General features: G+C 38.5%; 1 protein-coding gene across 1 annotated transcript in view; it reads right to left on the bottom strand.

Annotated features, from left to right (window-relative positions):
* Positions 1-4,037: 4,037 nt before the first annotated feature.
* The window catches only part of C2H6orf132 (chromosome 2 C6orf132 homolog), a 36,078-nt gene continuing 21,278 nt past the window's right edge, over positions 4,038-18,837 (bottom strand). Inside the window, exons 4-5 of the mRNA XM_075196235.1 lie at positions 13,880-17,219; positions 4,038-5,080 (exon numbers count right to left, since the gene is read on the bottom strand). Coding sequence (XP_075052336.1) covers positions 4,987-5,080; positions 13,880-17,219 — 3,434 coding nt within the window. The 3' untranslated portion in view covers positions 4,038-4,986. The remainder of the gene's footprint in view (positions 5,081-13,879; positions 17,220-18,837) is intronic.

Raw genomic sequence — 18,837 nt, 5'->3', positions numbered from 1 at the left:
TTTAACCCCTCTGTCATGCCCCCCCTCATTTTTTAACCCCTCTGTCATGCTGCTTGGTTGGTGGCCTTTGGAGCACTACAACCCCTATCATGCCATGTTTTCTAAATTTGATTATGACATAGTTTTTATAACAATGGGTATTCTTGGGTTATTTGAGGCAGCATAAATTTAATTGGAGACTTTAAGGCACATTTTCTTACTTTGCACTTAGGTACAAACTGTGCATTGAACGGCAGAAACCAGTCAGCATTTAACTTTTATCTGTGCAGTGAAAGTTAGAGAATTAGAAAAAAAATGTCCAATTGATTGCTATGGTTTCATTTTGTACCTAAATGCATTTTAATGCTAAGGTAAATTAACTTTGTGTCTTATTTTATCTATTTTACATATTTTTACTTTATCTAACCTGTGCCTAAATCAGTGTTATCAGCAACCACTACCTGTATTGAAAATATTATATTTAAATATATGTCTGCATCATACATAGCGACACAAAAGTCCTAAACAATATTATAAAAATATATTGTAGAAAAGCACACAATTTCTGTACAGACATTCAATAGGAAACGTGTTTGCATAGTAATTTCTCACCCATCCATGACCAGTTTAATTGAACTTTTATAAAGAATATATTGTTTTGAAAAAAGACAATGAACCCTATTAGTGCTTGGTGTAGAACATGACAGTACCCCCCCTCATTTTTTAACCCCTCTGTGCCCCCCCTCGTTTTTTTTTTAACCCCTCTGTTTTCCTCCCTTCACTTACCTTTTCTTCTCTCTTCTTTCTTGGTCTTCTCTGCTCCTCTGTGCTCCATTGCTCCAGACTGACTGAATGCTGGGCGTGACATGATGACGTCACACCCGGCATTCAGTCTGAATGGAGCACAGAGCAGCAGAGAGAAGGGACGCCGGCGCCGCAATCACGTGAGTATGGTTTTTGTTTTTTTTAACTACCCTGCTCCCCCCACCAACGACCGAGGCCCCCCCCGGCGCAAAAAAAAAATAAAAAAAAAAAATGTAGTTTTGAAAAAAACAAAAACAAAAAACGTTGGTGCAAGGGCCCGGGCCGGGGGCCCCTGACATGCCCGGGTCCGTGCAATTAGTACCCACCCCCCCTTCCCCCCTCGGCGGCCCTGGCTGCAAGTACGTTCCTCCAGCAGGGCTTCTGAGTGGAGGGCAAGGAACTGAAAGACATGGTGACATTTTAGGAAGAGGCATTTAAAAAAAAAAAAAAAAAAAGGGAACAAAAAAACTTTGTTATAGACGGATTACTCACTCATTAAAACCCCTTCTGACCAACCTCTTGCTCCTCACAAGCAGGTGTGGGTACGTGATCTAGAGATCACCCTAGACAGCGAGAATTGGTCCGTCATCCGCACCCGAATGGCCAAGGTCTCCATTAACACTGGTATTCAAGAGAATTGCTACAACATTTATGAGCTGTGACATCTGGGACCTTACCCTAGATGTCATACAGAAGGCCAGTGAAGTGCAGGTCCCCAGGGAACCCCTAATGATCCTACTCAAACAATCCCTAGTCTCAGCAAGCCCACCAATCGCTTACTTGCACACATATGTCAGGCCTCAACTGCTTATCGCTCAATCCTGTAAACAGCTGTCGTCCCCCTCCCCCAGGGCTGAGCTGCTCAATCGTTTAAGGTACATGTCCTCCACGGAGTACATTACTGCTGCCCTAAACAATACTCTACCCAAATACCAAGCGATATGGACACAGTGCTTCCATACTGGTTCCTGGTAATGCTTGATCAAGGCACTATTGTACCCCCCCCACCTCTTTAACCCATGATCCTTTCATACACACACACAACTTAAAACCCCATATCTACTCATAGATTCCTCCTCCTCACCTACACCTCTGCTTGTATATCCTGTAACACTCCCCAATCTATAGGTTGAAAGATTGTTACTTTGATATGTGTTCCGTTTCAGATTTTGTACTTTACCATTGGGTCTCCTTTATTCTCTTTCTGTAATGTGCTTTTAATACAGTTTGAAGAAAAAAAAAAAAAGTTAAATAAATAAAAAAAAAAAAAGAGATAGATTTGATATTTATTGGCAACAAGAAAATATTCTTACATTTAACAAAAAAAATATGAAATTAAAAAAGGGAACCCATCACCAACACAGTTGAGGCAGCTTTTTTGTGTGCTAAACTAATATTTGTCATCTGAATTTACATGTAAACGACATCACAGGCACAAAGTGAACCACACAGCAGAATCCACTGACCATTATTGTCGCCATCCAATTCTGTTCATAGGCACAGTGCAAAATGGCCATTCCACTGAATTCAGAAGCAAAAACTCAATTGAAGTGTGTATCTAGAAGATTTTACAACACTGTGAAACCACTTTATCTACCATGAAATTCAATTCTTGTACAATTTGCAACTTTATTCATCTCTAGTGTAGTTTCCCAAATGGGCTTATGATGGCAGTTCCACTATAATTAAAATCTATTGAGAAATTCCTTTTCACCTATGAAATACAATGGAATTTGAGGTGGCTCGCCATATTTTACAGCTAAAGTAATCTCTCAAAAGTAATCAAAAAATGAGATTCGCTGGAAGCACGAAGTCTCCATTGTTGTAGAAGATCTGTGCAATGTATTAGCTATAGCAAAGAGTCATGTTAGTACATGTAGTTTTTGGATTATGTGTTTCAAATAAGGAATCACACCCAAAGTAGTCATCAGCTGTGAACAGATGTATATTGCGAGATAGAGATGTCATTTATTTTCATATATTCTATGAATGAGGATATGATGATGCATTTAGGAGGATTTCCTGAAACAATAGACATGTTATGAGTGGGTTGAGACAACTTGCAATTCTATACAAAATATCTTACAATAAATAGGCCAGTATAAAAACACCCTTCATACTAAATACATAGATACACTAAATGTATCAAACCAAGACTCAGTAATCATTAAATAGGATTACAACATAAAAGAACCAGAAACGTTACCTGGTGTGAAACATAGTATGATACTTCAGCAAGCACCATTATATTTTCTTTTGTGCTAAAATAGTAGCACAATAGAGGTCAACTGCTTATACCTCAAAAATTCCTATCTGGTTTAAAGAAATACATGTATTTCACTAGAAAGGGTCGTTCTTGTTCTTATACCAGCTGCCATGACTACTGCACTGCCGTCTTGTTTCCTAGGTCCGCATCCATGATTCGAAAAGCTCAGTTTTACAATTACCAGAGGCAGTGATGGGACACACACAGAGAGAAAATATATATATATATATATATATATATATATATATATATATATATATATATATATATATATATATATATATATATATATATATATAGTTTATATATCTGGTACGCACACCACTTCTATTTATTCTGCACGATCAACTTTAGAATATCTTTATCCTGTACTACAGTGATTTTTAGCTACCTGCGGTGCATATACAGACACCGTCCTGTTCTAACTCCTCTGGACTATTTTGTGTACATTTGTGCTTATATGTTTATATACATTGTATACACCTGAAGGCGCCGCCCTTTACCATCTATATCTTACTAATATATATATATATATTTATTACACACACACACACCATCATGTATTGCTGTGTGAGGTGCACTATATTGGCATATTAGTTACATTGGAGTGTTAGACTATATGGAGGAATTTGAAGAGAGTGTTGGATGCACATTGTGTTCATATAATGCTATTGCAAAAGATATAGATCTCTCTCTATCTATGGATTTTGCAGTAGCATTAGATGAACACAATGTGCATCCAACACACGCAGACATACATATACACACACACACTGTGCAAAGGAAGTATTCCTCCTGGCTATGCTGAAATTATTTATTTATTTTTAGCCACGCCATGCATGTCAGCTGTGCACTTTTTCAGAGTAAACTGTGCAGTGTTGATCCATTTAAAAAAAATGGTTAAAAGAAAAGCTAACACAGAAACCATACATAAAACACTCATCTCTTTCTTTGTAAAAAAAAAAAACAAAAAAAAACCACTATGGAATATTTTGCATAAAATATTTTAATTGCTGTAAAATAAAATTGAGGAAGAACATGCAAAAGCTTTGTACATCCTCTTTAAAAGGCAGAACCAGACATATAGTTACATTGTCTCTTAATCTATATATATTAAAAATAAAGACACATATAAAGGACACCTGATGCACATATATACATTGAATATACAAACAAAAGTGCTTTGTTTAGGAAACCCTCAAAGGGATCGCCCTTAAAATATTATGTACATCATCTTTACAGAGCCGCCATTTTATTTTAATAGATATTTATAAAACAAAAATCGCTTATATACTTCAAGCTAAAAATATTTAAAACAAGCAATAAGTACATGACAACAACAGCAGGTAAAACAAAAGATAAATGATGATATATATGGAACAGATGAAAAAAACACAAACTACTGTAAAACATTAAACATTTTAGATTTGCCTAGATCTTTATAAAACAGAATATATTAAACTGAAACTAGCGCCCAACTGTGTATTGTTAGAGTTGCTCTGTTATTCTCCCCAAAATTTGTTCTACTTTAATATGATACAATGTCCATATCAAAGTAAATGGTAGAAATAATCGATTGGCTAAAAATTAGAATATTACATTGAAGCATTGCATGTAGAAATTTTGCATGGGTGTGTAGTGTAAAACTAGCAACAATAAAGCTTTTTTAAAATATATATATATATTTTTTTTTTTTACAAGCCAATTTCATGTCACTCAGATACATTTTTTACTGTGGAACACATCAGCAGATATTGCAAATAACAATAATCATTGTACAAAGGATTCTGGTAAACTGATCTATTAAGGAACAACCTTATTATTGTCAAACCAAGTTTGAGTCACCGTGTCAAATTAAAAACTTTTTTTTCCCCAAGAGACCTTTGGTTATTTTGTAGACAAGATAGCAGAACTTGGGAATTTCGAATATAGAACTCTCAGAGATAGCCTCCTTGATACGTGTGAGAAATTGGCTGCCTTGATCCCGGTCTGACAGTGAACGTCATGCCTTGCTGGTAGGTACTTTGAGGTCTGTGAAAAATTAAGCAAAAAAGGACCAGTTAGGAAAGCAAGATCTAGATCACTATTTAAGAAATATAAAAAAAATTAGACTAACACATTTCTTGGTGAATGCAAACAAGAGAGCTGGAGCCAGCTCTGTTTTGATAAATGATACTAATGATACTAAGGAAAGAGCAGAGGTATTAAACACTTTCTTTTCTTCAGTATTTACTAGAGAGGAACAAATGGTAGGAATAATTCATAAAAATTGAAATGAAACCATACCATTAATTAATATTTGGTTGTCAGAGGAAGAAGTCCAAAGGCGACAGAAGAATATTAAGATAAATAAAGCTCCAGGTCCAGATGGCATACACCCAAGGGTCCTTATGGAGCTAAACTCAGAAATAGCTAGACCACTATTCTTAATTTTCATAGATTCAATCTCATCAGGCTCAGTACCAAGGGATTGGCGAATAGCAGATGTGGTGCTGTGGTTTAAAGAGGGGACGAGATCACAACCAGGGAATTCTAGACCTGGAAGGTATATTAAGGGATAGTATTCAGGATTACTTGGTGCGCAAGAAGATTATTAGCGGAAATCAACATGGATTTGTGAGGGATAGGTCATGTCAAACTAATCAAATTAGTTTCTATGAGGAAGTTAGTGGGAATTTAGACCAGGTGTCACAGTAGATGTGGTCTACTTAGATTTTGCAAAGGCCTTTGATACAGTGCCACACAAGAAGTTGGTTTACAAAATAAGGGAACTAGGTCTAGGAAACAACATTGGTACTTGGGTTGAAAACTGGTTAGAGAATAGGGAACAGAGTTGTGATAAATGGAACATTTTCTAATTGGTCAAAAGTCTTAAGTGGAGTACCTCAATGTTCTGTGCCGAGGCCACACCTTTTTAATATATTTATTTATGACCTTGGTGATGGTTTAGAGTAGAGGTAGGCAAACCAGTCCTCAAGGGCCATCAACAGTTCCATGTTTTTAGGATTTCTTTAATCATGCACAGCTGAGTTAATCTATTTGGCTGGGTCAGTAATTATCCCAGCTGTTTCTACATGTTTTTAGGATTTCTGTCTGTAGAAACAGATGGGATAGTTACTGACCCAGCCACATAGATTAACTCAGCTGTGCATGATTAAAGAAATCCTAAAAACATGAACTGTTGATGGCCCTTGAGGGGTGGTTTGCCCACCTCTGGTTTAGAGAGTAAAGTTTCTATTTTTGCAGATGACACTAAACTCTGTAAGGTAATAAAATCAGAGCAAGTTGTAGCTTCTCTACAGAGGGACTTAAATAAACTGGAGGATTGGGCGGCCAAATGGAATATGAGGTTTAACAGAGATAAATGTAAGGTTATGCATTTAGGGATCAAAAACAAGAACGCAATCTATAAATTAAATGGAATTTAGGAGAATCTATAATGGAAAGAATTTGGGAGTGCTCGTAGACAAACTTAACAATAGTGCTCAATGTCAAGCAGCAGCTGCAAGGGAAAATAAAGTATTGGCATGCAAAAAAAGGGGCATAGATGCAAGGGAAGACAGTGTAATTTTGCCACTGTATAAATCGTTGGTAAGACCTCATCTTGAATATGCAGTACAGTTCTGGGCACCTCTCTATAAAAAATATAATTTGGAACTAGAAAGGGTTCAGAGAAGGGCGACAAAATTGATAAAAGGGTATGGAGTCATTAAGTTATGAGGAAAAGTTAGCCAGTTTAAGCATGTTTACTTTAGAAAAGAGGCGTCTAAGAGGAGATATGATTACTATGTACAAATACATTAGGGGTCAATACAGAGAACTTTTCTGGGAACTTTTTACCCCATCATCATCATCAGTTATTTATATAGCGCCAACATATTCCGTAGCGCTTTACAATTGGGGACAAACGTAATAAACTAATAAACAAACTGGGTAAAACAGACAAAGAGGTGAGAAGGCCCTGCTCGCAAGCTTACAATCTATGGGACAATGGGAGATTGACACATGAGGTTAAGTATACATTTTGCATCTTGGCCCAGCCAGACTGCAAAGGTAGGGTGACTCATAAGCTAAATGATCCTGTCACACAATAATGTTGGTCCGGGGGTAGTTGTCTTGTGTGAAATTGTGTAACAGGCTAAAGGTAGTGAGGTTAAGATGGTGGTTGAGGAATATTATACGCTTGTCTGAATAGGTAGGTTTTCAGAGAACGCTTGAAAGTTTGTAGACCAGAGGAGAGTCTTATTGTGCGAGGGAGAGAGTTCCATAGAGTGGGTGCAGCCCGAAAAAAGTCCTGTAACCGGGAATGGGAGGATGTAATGAGGGTGGATGAGAGACGCAGATCTTTTGCAGAACGGAGTTGCCGAGTTGGGAGATATTTTGAGACAAGAGAGGAGATGTATGTTGGTGCAGCCTTGTTGATGGCCTTGTAGGTTAGTAAAAGTATTTTATATTGGATTCGGTAGAAGACAGGCAGCCAGTGTAGAGACATACAGAGTGATTCAACAGAGGAATAGCTATTTGCAAGAAAAATCAGTCTTGCCGAAGCATGTAAAATAGATTTTAGGGGTTTGAGTCTGTTTTTGGGAAGACCAGTAAGGAGGGAATTGCAATAGTCAATGCGGGAGATGATTAGTGCATGAATTAAGGTTTTAGCAGTGTCTTGTGTGAGATATGTGCGGATTCTGGAAATGTTCTTTAGATGTATGTAACATGATTTAGATATAGAGTCAATGTGGGGAACAAAGGATAGGCGTGAATCAAGGATTACACCTAGGCAGCGAGCTTGTGGGGTGGGATTTATGGTCATGTTATCAACAGAGATAGAAATGTCAGGTATGCTCTTGTTGGCGGGTGGGAATATTATTAACTCTGTTTTAGAAAGATTAAGTTTGAGTTGACGAGAGGACATCCAAGATGAAATGGCAGAAAGACAGTCAGTTACACGGGACAACACAGATGTCGAGATATCAGGAGAGGATAGATAGATTTGGGTATCATCCGCATAGAGATGATACTGAAAGCCAAAGGAACTTATTAGATTTCCAAGAGAAGCGGTATAGATAGAGAACAGCAGAGGACCTAGCACCGAGCCTTGTGGTACTCCAACTGATAGGGGAAGCGGAGCAGATGTGGCTCCAGAGAAATTAACAGTGAAAGAGCGATTAGAGAGGTAAGATGAGAACCAGGATAGAACTGTGTCTTGAAGACCTAGGGATTGCAGCGTTTGTATGAGAAGAGAGTGGTCAACTGTGTCAAATGCAGCCGAGAGATCAAGGAGAATTAGGAGAGAGTAATGGCGTTCAGTCTTAGCAGTGATCAGATCATTAACAACCTTGGTCAGCGCAGTCTCTGTGGAGTGTTGAGAACGAAAGCCTGACTGAAGAGGATCCAACAGGTTGTTTGCGGAAAGAAAGCGTGTGAGGCGAGTGTAGGCAAGTCTCTCTAGAAGCTTGGAGGGGCAAGGGAGCTGAGAGATGGGATGGTAATTTGAGAGAGAGTTTGGGTCGGAGTTTTGTTTTTTTAGAATAGGAGTAATCACTGCATGCTTGTATAGTGATGGAAAGATGCCAGTAGAGAGTGAGAGATTACAGATTTGAGTTAGAGGTGAAATGAGCACAGAAGACAGGGATCTACCAATTTGCGAGGGAATAGGATCAAGAGGACAGGAGGTAGAGTAGGAAGATAAGAAGAGCGTAGAAATTTCCTCTTCATTTGTGGGGTCAAATGAAGAGAGGGTGTCAGAGGGTAGTGGGAAGGAAATGAGCTGATGGCTTGTTGAGGAAGAGGATACCATTTCTAGTCTGATCTTATCAATCTTGTCCTTGAAGTAGGTAGCAAGATCCACTGAGCACTGATAGTAGATGGAGGGTTCGGGGTGGGAGGATTGAGAAGATGATTAAATGTATTGAAAAGGCGTTTGGGGTTAGAAGCCTGAGCATAGATAAGAGATTGAAAGTATGTTTGTTTTGCAGTGTCCAGAGCATTTCGATAGGAGTGGTAGACAGAAGTATATGTGAAGAAGTCATTAGAGCTTCGAGATTTACGCCAGTGACGTTCTGCTTTACGGGACAGTTTTTGAAGATTTCGTGTTGCTTTGGTGTGCCACGGTTGACATCGAAGTCGACGTGTAGTATGAAGTGTCGCTGGAGCCACTTGATCAAGGGCCGTTGCTAAGGTTAGGTGAAAATGAGGTACTGCCATCTCAGGGGATGAGAATGTAGAGATAGGGGAGAGAAGGTGTTGGAGAGAGGTGGAAAACTGTTGAAGATTAATAGAATTCAGATTTCTACGAGTATGAGGAGGCTTGGTTGAGTTAGACAGTAGAGAGGTTAGAGCAGTGGGGGTGAGAGTGTAGCTGATAAGGTGATGATCCGAGAGGGGGAAGGGTGTATTAATAAAGTTAGAAACTGAGCATAGTCTAGAGAAAACAAGATCAAGGCAGTGGCCATCCTTATGAGTAGATGATTCAATCCACTGGGAGAGGTCAAGTGAGGATGTTAGAGAGAGTAGTTTGGAAGCAGCTTTGGAAGGTGGGTTATTAATGGGGATGTTGAAGTCACCCATGATGATGGTGGGGATGCCCAAGGACCATACACAGGAAACGCGGTCACAGCCTAAGTTTAGAGGAGAGGAAATTTCGCACCAAGCAAAGGAAGGGGCTCTTTACAGTAAGGGCAGTCAAGATATGGAATTCATTGCCAGGGTAGGCTGTGATGGCAGATTCAATAGATATGTTTAAGAAAGGGTTAGATACATTTTTAAAGAGTATTTCCAGGGATACAACCGTTAATTAAAATGTAGGATAGTAGTGGATATAGGGTAAAAATAGGACTGCAATATTGGGTCTGGGGGGATTTTCACAATTGAAACAGATTGGCGGTTGCTTACTCTGGATCTATTTCAAATATAAGTGCAGGATCGCAGGAGATCCAAAATAGGTTGAACTTGATGGACTGGTGTCTTTTTTAACCTCATCAACTATGTCAACTATGTTACTATCAGGAGACAACGCTGAAGAAATAAACAAACAAAAAAAACAACGCTGCATAGCAGTTACCACAGAAGGCAGATTGATGTGCATCCAGTACACAGACTTGAACAAGTACACAATCACAGCCATGATTTTTTTCTTTCCTTCACAAATCTCGCTTCACCCCAGTCAAAGATTTTTTGGGCTGATGTCCAATACATTTTTCAATATAAAAATGATCACAGTTAGATCTCGATGGTATAGCCACAGCAGTTTTAATAAGTAAAACTTTGACATATTTCTCCATTTTGGTTTTAATTCCATGTTTATGTCAATGTATTGTCCACAGATCTAAACCAAAAACATCTGCGTAAAAAACCCATAACCTTGACAACAACCATCCTTTGTCCCCTCCACCACAATCTATACAGGTGGGCAACTGCAGTACCAGCCGAGCATTAGAGAGACCTATCCACTACTTAATGGAGCCAAATACTGAAAAACATTTTCCGAAAATAGATGCTGAAAGCACCAGCATGCACACTTACATTTCTACCACCATGTAATATCCTCAACAGTTCACAGCAGTTGCAGATGGCTGCATATCACATCTGTGCCTACCAGGGCTGGCGCTTCTATTAGGTAATCTTAGGCAGCTGCCTAGGGCGTCGTGCTCTGGGGGGCACCACTCAAGCCAGAAATAGTAGTCAACAATGCCTCTTAATGCTAGCGTCAGCCGTGGACACGATTAACCTATTTGCCGTCGGCCGCAGCGCATCTTATGAATTGACCTGGATCTGAAATTGAGTCATTCAGTGACTCATTGGACAACTGTGGAACAAGATGCCCTCCCCTTCACTCCTACACAGTTATCTCCACCAACTGAGGAGGTCCTGAAAGAGCAATGGTGTCCAGGGGCTCACTCACCCTTGGATCGCTATTCACAGGCTACTCGTGGCCAGGGTGATATGCAGATACTAACTGGCAGTGTCAACCGCTATGCTAGATCATCAACTACAAACGCAGCATCAAATCCGCAAGTTTAACCTGCTACACATAGCAAACATCAGTTCACCCATCAGACACCAAAGAGGTCGTCCCAGGCTAAACCAGTTGTACTATAATACTCTCCTACTCTTAGAAGCAGCATTTACACTCATAACAATCCACCATGCAAAGAGCAAAATCACAGCCTCTTCCATTATAACATTATTAGTTATTTGCCTAATCCATAAAACGGTAAACATAACAAGTTAACAAAATTCAAACCAAATATTGGGTAAATACCCAGATAACAGATGGGGGGGCATATGTGCTTGCTGAATCTAGGCAACAAGTTGCATGCCTGTTCCTTCATCATCATAGGATGACAACTTTGTAGGCACATTCTGAAAATGTACTGTCCTATGTAGTTTCATTTTCTGAGATGGTCATTAGTACACTTATTTTGTGTTGTGTACAAATGACAGATGTTTGCTACTCCTTATAGATTAAATGAGGATGCAACAGCACAATATTTATTTGCTTGATTTCCACTGACACTGGTATTGCTTATTTTTTTGTATTTTGCGATGTTGAGTTTTCTGAAAAATTTAGTCTTCTTTGCCCTTATCATATTTTGGGTTATCGCTTGGTGGTATATTTTCATCCTCATCTGCCAACCGATGAGCACATTTAAGTAAATATTCATCCTCATAATCCCTATGTGCATACCTCTCAACTGTCCCAATTTAGGTGGGACAGCCACAATTTGAGGAGACTGTACCACTGTCCCAAGTATCAGGACTTTGTCCTGATTCGGGGACAGTTGGGAGATATGTCCCACTGACTGATTAAACTTCAATTCCGGCGTACCAGTGGCAGCTGCATATGGCATTGTAGGGGTGTTTTTAAAGGGGTGGAATGGCTGCTCAGTGCTTCTAAAGCACTGGACACACCCCCATGGCACGTGACGTGACATGGCTTACATGCTTTTCTCGGTGGCATGTGCACTTTGTCCCAAATCATATGTTGGGAGGTAGGTATGCATTGCAACTTCAGATGCATGTTTTCGACTATGCAAAGACCTGACATATTGTCCTCAAAGCTCACAAAGATGTGACTAAAACAAGTTTACTGTCATGATTTGATAAATGGGAGCAGAGAGATTCACAAGGTTCATCATCATATAAACTGCCAACATGTGGTAGCCAGTTCATAACTTAACATGTTGGACACACCTTTCCAAAACTACCACTCTGGCTTAAAAGGAAGTTTGTCACTTCTCTTCTTACAAGTCATCACTATGAATACATTTGCCGAGTCTATAAAAAAACATTTTGCATATTGTGGCTTCACAACGGAAAATTACTTTTTAGAGTGTGGATAGATTTACTAATTATCAGTACAGCAAATGTTCAAATTTTGTGCCAGTGTTGACAAGCACTGAAAAAGCTGTGCGCTAGTCAGTGTATGGTTGAAAGCTACACCAAGTGAAATCACAATGCAATCGGACGGTGCATTTCTACACATAAATAGCTAATGGCACTAATTAGGACAGAAACCAAAATGTGCATTGTAGCGGTCAGTGTGTTATAAAATATGTTATATAAATAAAAGGGAAAACATAACACCAGACAGGCAATGCTACGGTACTGTTTACAGAGCTAGTACACTAGTCTGAGCCACTAATAGTCACAGAGAACATGCAATGTTGGTAGGGCTGGCCCTGGTTAAACCCCAATTATGTATTCTACAGTTTACTTGCTGTAGGTTTAACTGACTTGCTGTTAAACTCATGTAACATTTTAAAATTAACAAAATAATCAAAAATCTCTAGCTGGTTTGAAATTTTATCAAATTTTACAGGTTCGATGTACCAGGAACATGGTCAATACCAACCACCAATATACCCTAAAAAAAAATTGTTCAAAGTTTGAGGCTCACATTTGATCATATTCATGGTTTGCCATTCATGTTAAAAAAAAAAAACAAAAAAAACTTTTTTAAAATTATTTAAAAACACTTTAATTTCTTTTTTTTTTTAAATAATATTTTCAATTATTCTTCCAAACTGCAATCTCAGCGTTTGAATTTCACAATTTAAAAACAATACTATGTATCAATTTAAGCTTGCATGTGTCGGAGCTAAATCGGCCATGTGTGAACTGACTTAATCAAAATTGAACCGGTTTGACTTTTTCCAATCTAGATAGATTTTAACATATAAGTAAAATTCGAGAAATTTCTGTGAACTTGATCAACCAGTACAAGAAATCATAAGCTGCCGATTCTAGCATTTCTATTAACAAGGATAACCTTTTTGTGGCAGCAGCCAGGTGAACTATGGAGTGACTAGACACAGGTCTGTTCTGGCAACAAATAAAAAGGGTAACAATTTAAAGTTAGGAAGGCACAACTATTACAAATATCAGTATGCAATAATTGTATTTATTATTGGGGAGGGTAAGGTAAACAATAAACAGCCCCTTTTATCAAAAGTTTTCTAACCCCTGAGATCACAGGTCTCAACATGGGTTCCCACCAATGGGTGGCCCTGTGTATTACAAAAGATGCTGACTCCTAACTCCATACATAATCTCTCTCTATATCTATATCTATACACACACACACACACACACACACACATATACACATATATATATATATATATATATATATATATATATACACACACATATACATATACATATACATATATACATACACACATATACATACTATATCTATCTTCTAGAAAGCTTGAAATAAGTGAAAGGAGCTGGAATATACAAAGTAGTTCATGCGCCTGTTCCACCTATTTTATAATAGAAAAACATATGTAGACCGGTATTATTTAATAAAAAACACAAACTCACTTGTTCGGTGGTTTCCCAACCAGATCAGGATTTGGAGGTTTATATTTCATCTCAGTCATAGAGGGTGCCATTCTGTTAAGGTTCTCAGCAGACACTCTTCTCCCTTGTGACGGGTATCTTGACGTAAGGCTGAAATGCCGTGCATCTGGATACATACCGGAGCCAGACTGATTATGCAGGTAAGACTTTGGCAAAGCTGAAGACCTTAGAGAGCCTATATGTTTTCCATAGTTCCTTGAAGTCTCTGGTTCAGGTTCAGGCATGTACAGTCTTTTCTTAATTAGAGAACCTTTTTGTGACTCTCTGTTGAATCCTGTGCTGTAATTATCACTTGGGTATCTGCTAAAGTCACTGTTGCTAGTGGCTGTGTGTAAAACCAAAGGCTGATTAGATGTATTATTCCAGTCATAATTTGATACTAATTCAGACTTAAGACTTGTACGGTTATCATGAATATATGATTTTTCCTGCTGTTGCATGTTGGAAAAGTTGGAATCTGGTGCTGCTGGACTGTTCGTGAATTCTATTGGCGGTGGTATTATTCCATATTCAAAGTTCTGATTTGTCACTGAAGTTGGCATAGGTGATGGGATACAGGAAATATTAAAGGTAGGTGCATCAATGATAGGAGATTTCGGCTTCCAATATTCTCCTATTCTATCTGCAGTAGAAACCTGTAGACCAGTTGTGTTATTGACACTAGAGTTCTCATAATCCAACATTTTAGAATTAAAATCCAAAACACTTAATCTAGGTGACTGGAGCTCTCCTTCTTTCCATCTTGATTTGCCATCTGAATCACTGCTTTGATTAGAACTAAAACTGTTGGCTTCAATTTGATTAAGTTGACCTCCATTGTCTTTCTTGGGCACAACAACAAAAGTGTTAGATTTCCCCTCATAATACTGAGAGTTCAATGAACTTGCTACAAGCCCACTTGTAACAGAAACTTTTGGCAGACTACCAGATTCTAAAGCCACAGAGTGACTTCCCTTCTCTGCTCGTTTCTTTGCAGCCATGAGCAAAGCCATTGGAGAATTGCTTTCCCCTTTGTCAATGTTTTTAATTGCACGTTCGCTTTGCGATATGGAAGATTGTGACTTCACTGAGGGTATTGGAGATGTGATTTCTTCAGTCTTTGAAACACCCAGTTTTATTCTGCTATCTGCATCTGTGTTTGGCTCAACTAATGTATCCAAGGTCCAGCTTCCAGCTGATGCCTTCCTTTCATGATGTGGTTTGTAAGTTGGAATGGTGTTGATCAACATATCTGCTGCATCTGTTACTTTTGGAGGGGAAGCCGGTACTGGTAATGGTACAGAAGGCTGAACAGTTGGCTTAGCAATTTCATTATGCACATTTGAATAGGTTGGCTTCTCAATTTTATGAGTGGGGCTTATTGGCAGATAGTCTGGTTCAGGAATCCGAATATCAGTTTTGTTACTTTTTGGAAGCCATTCAGAAGAGTCTGCATCAACATCTTTCTCAAATTTAGCAGGCAGGAGAGGTACTTTCAGCATCAAAGAGTTCACCAAAGTGTTTTCTCCACCTCTAGACTGAGCAACATTTCCATTAATATTCTTTTTATTTACTTCCAAACCTGGGCGAATATGTGTAACCTCTACTCTGTTATCTTTCTTTGGTGAGAACAGAGCTTCTAACTCACCCTTTATTTTGCCAACTCTGAGTTTCTTATCACTATAGCTGGAAGCTGTCTGAGCAGGTCTAACTTCTATAGACTTTTTTGGGACCTGTTTTAGGGTCTGCTGTTTTTCTTGCAAAGCCTTGAGCAAAGGCAACTGTGATTCTTGTCTAGATGAACTGACTGGGATTGGTAAAGGTGGAGGTGCTGGTGGTGCCATTGGTGGTGGAGGGGGGGCAAGTAATGGAGGTGCAGGAGCAACAGGAAAAGTCTTTGCTTTTGGAGGAAGCAGTGGTGAAGCCTGAGGTACTGTTGGTATAGAAGTCACAAGAGGAGCAGGTGGTGGGACTACAGGATTCATGGTAGGTGAAGTCCTTGGTGGTGTAATATTTGGAACCATAGGTGATGTAGTTGTGACAGGTAACATTGATGGTTTAGTTGGTGTAACCATCATTGGTGGTGGTGGTGGAGGGGCCATAGGGGGTGGTGTAGGAGGAGATTCATGAAAAAAGTCTCCTGAATTCCCTTTCCGTCCTAATTTTACTTCATTCTCCATTTTTGCCAACTCTTTAGGGAGTGTATCCATTTCCTTTCTTGTTAGGGAGTAATGTTTGGACTGTACATTTGTATTCGATAATGAAATATCCCCCAATATTGGTTTAAGGGAGATGACTTTTACAGTAGGTTTTGAGCTCTTATACCCTTCAGGTGTGTAACTATCTTTTTCAAGTGTTATTTTATTCAAATCAGCACTACTCTGGGGATGCTTTGGTTCATCCCTATTTTTTCCAAAAACCATTGATGCAAACTCACTTTTCATTTGATTAATTTTGTTGGGCTGTGTTTGGTAATTATCACTAAACCCAGGTTCTGATTTCACCCCATTACCACTTAATGAACGCTCTTTATTCTGTATATCAGTGGTTGCCTTCAAAGCAGAAGGCCTGAAACCAACTGAATCTGTCATGTTAGAATTTTTTTCTACTTTCTGATCAGAGTTTTGTAACAAATCTTGGAGATCTTCCATTATAAGCATTGACTTTCTTTTGTTCAAGGTGTCATTAATAGATGTTTGGCTCTGACCGGATGCAGAGAGAAGTTTGGCTTGCAAACTTGGATTAAAGCTAGATGGCAGTGGTGACTTTGGAGGCTCTTTGACATAGCCGATGTTCTGATTTTCCTGCAGTAGCATTGATGATGTTCTGGTTGGAGCCGGAGGCGGAATCTTGAAGGACTTTGGTAAAGTGGATTGGTGATCCACATCAAAGTTGGTCTGCCCATAATTATGGGATGCAGCAGGATTTAAGGAAAATCTGTTCGGTAAAGTCATGGGCATGTCTTTTGACACTGCATTAAGAACGGTTTCAGATTTCCATTTGGAAACATTTGTACGATGCTGTTCACCAGCTGTTGGTAAAGTAGACGGATTTGCTAGAGTGACAAAATTAGGTGCTACGGATGCCGAAATATTTGGTGTGGGTGGTATAAAGTCTGGTGGACTTGGAGATGCTGGAGATGAAATTGCTGATGATGGAGGACTTTCTTGGGGTGGAGCAGGAGGATTCATGGTAGGAGGAGGTGGTGGCGGCATAGATGGCGGTGCAGGGATCTCATCATCATCTTCATAGCCATCATGAAATCGCAAATCTCCAACAGAACTATACATTCTATAGTTTCCATTCAACTTTGGTCCATTACCTGCAACCAAATAAACACTTAAAATGAAATACTTTTCAAGAAACTATCCAGACGTTCAATAGTTGGAACATCAAGGCAATTTACTACTAGGTGGTGTATTATTTTAGATTTGTTTCACTTCTCCTCAAAAAACTATTCCCTTGTTCGAAGAATTTGATAAATGATTGCCTGCTGTAGCAAAGTGAGAATAATAAATTGTTTATCAAATGTCAAATATAGTTAGATATACATGAGCAATAAAAGATATTATTTAACTTACAATTGACATCTTATTTTATTTGAGATTTTAATGATTTTAGAATTTAAGTAATGTGTTCTTATGGATCAAGAAACAGTTTATAGTGCTTCACAGAACTTAAAGCTTTTGTTTAACTCTACCATTACTATGCAATTTTGTTAAAACACAGTTTAGGACCTTGGTTATGTTTTTAGGAGCTACAACATAGCCATTGCTTTGGTATGCTACAGTAGGCAACATTGTGTGTAAGAGTTATTGACAGAAGTAAGTAATTGAGAACATAATGAAATTAAAGGATAGATATCAGAGATGTAACTAGAAATAACAGGATCCCATAGCAAAATAATAGGTCCCTCTATGTATCATCATAAAGTCACTCGACACAATATCTGCTCCATCTCCAGTTAGTATTCAATACCAACCACAAATCACATTAAAACCAATCTGACATGATAGTCTGATTATCCTTATTTTCCCCAAATCATATAACTGCCTGGATTTGTCAATTATGAAGCCATTTTACGTTTGTACTTTTTAAGCAACATTTTCATCTATTTAGATGTATTTAACTATATGTAATTGTAAGTGAGAAACATCATGATTATTTGGAAGAAGGTTTTCATAAAAAGGATAAGGTAGCATTTGTTCTGTGTTTCTCAGACTTCCTGACAAGTACTCGTGTACGAGACAGCAGTAGCTGACATTTAGGTGCTTAACCAGGTTAAATAATATATCATGTGGTTTTCCATGAACCCAATAGGCCCAAGTCATTAAGGAAAGTAAGGCAAAAAAATAGGAGTACATTTGATCCTGGACAAACCATGTTACAAATAGTTTATTATTTTGCATGAGTTAAATACTAGCTGCTTTTTCATGTAGCACACAAATAATTAATTAACTTTAAATATCAATGTAAAAAAGCAATCTAGGACATGCCCTACCCCAACTATAAATTAATCTCCCCCTCCAATGCAACATGGTTTTGCTAAGGTGCAAAGTTACTACTTTTTTTGTGCTTTGCTTTCCTTAATGACTCAGGCCCAATGTATATGAATCACATAAGGCCTGATTCATTAAGAAAAGTGGGGAAAAAAAAAAAAGTAACTTTGGACCTTAGCAAAATCATGATGTATTGGAGAGGGAGGTAATTTTACAATGTGAGGACAGATTTATAATTGGGGTAGACCATGTCCTAGATCAACTTTTAATGTCAGTGTAAAAATAAAGTTATCAAGTATTTGCATCCTACATGAACAGCCAGTATTTTCCTTATGTGCAAAATAATAAACTCATTTGCACCCCTTGAACTACAACATGGTTTTGTCAAGGTTCGAAGTTACTAATTTTCTTGCTTTACTTCCCTTGAGGAATCAGGCCCAT

This window comes from Mixophyes fleayi, chromosome 2 (assembly GCF_038048845.1).
Source record: "Mixophyes fleayi isolate aMixFle1 chromosome 2, aMixFle1.hap1, whole genome shotgun sequence".
In the NCBI taxonomy this organism is placed as follows: Eukaryota; Metazoa; Chordata; class Amphibia; order Anura; family Limnodynastidae; genus Mixophyes; species Mixophyes fleayi.
Note: the sequence above shows the minus strand (reverse complement) of the source record. Positions and strands in the feature narration are given on the sequence as shown.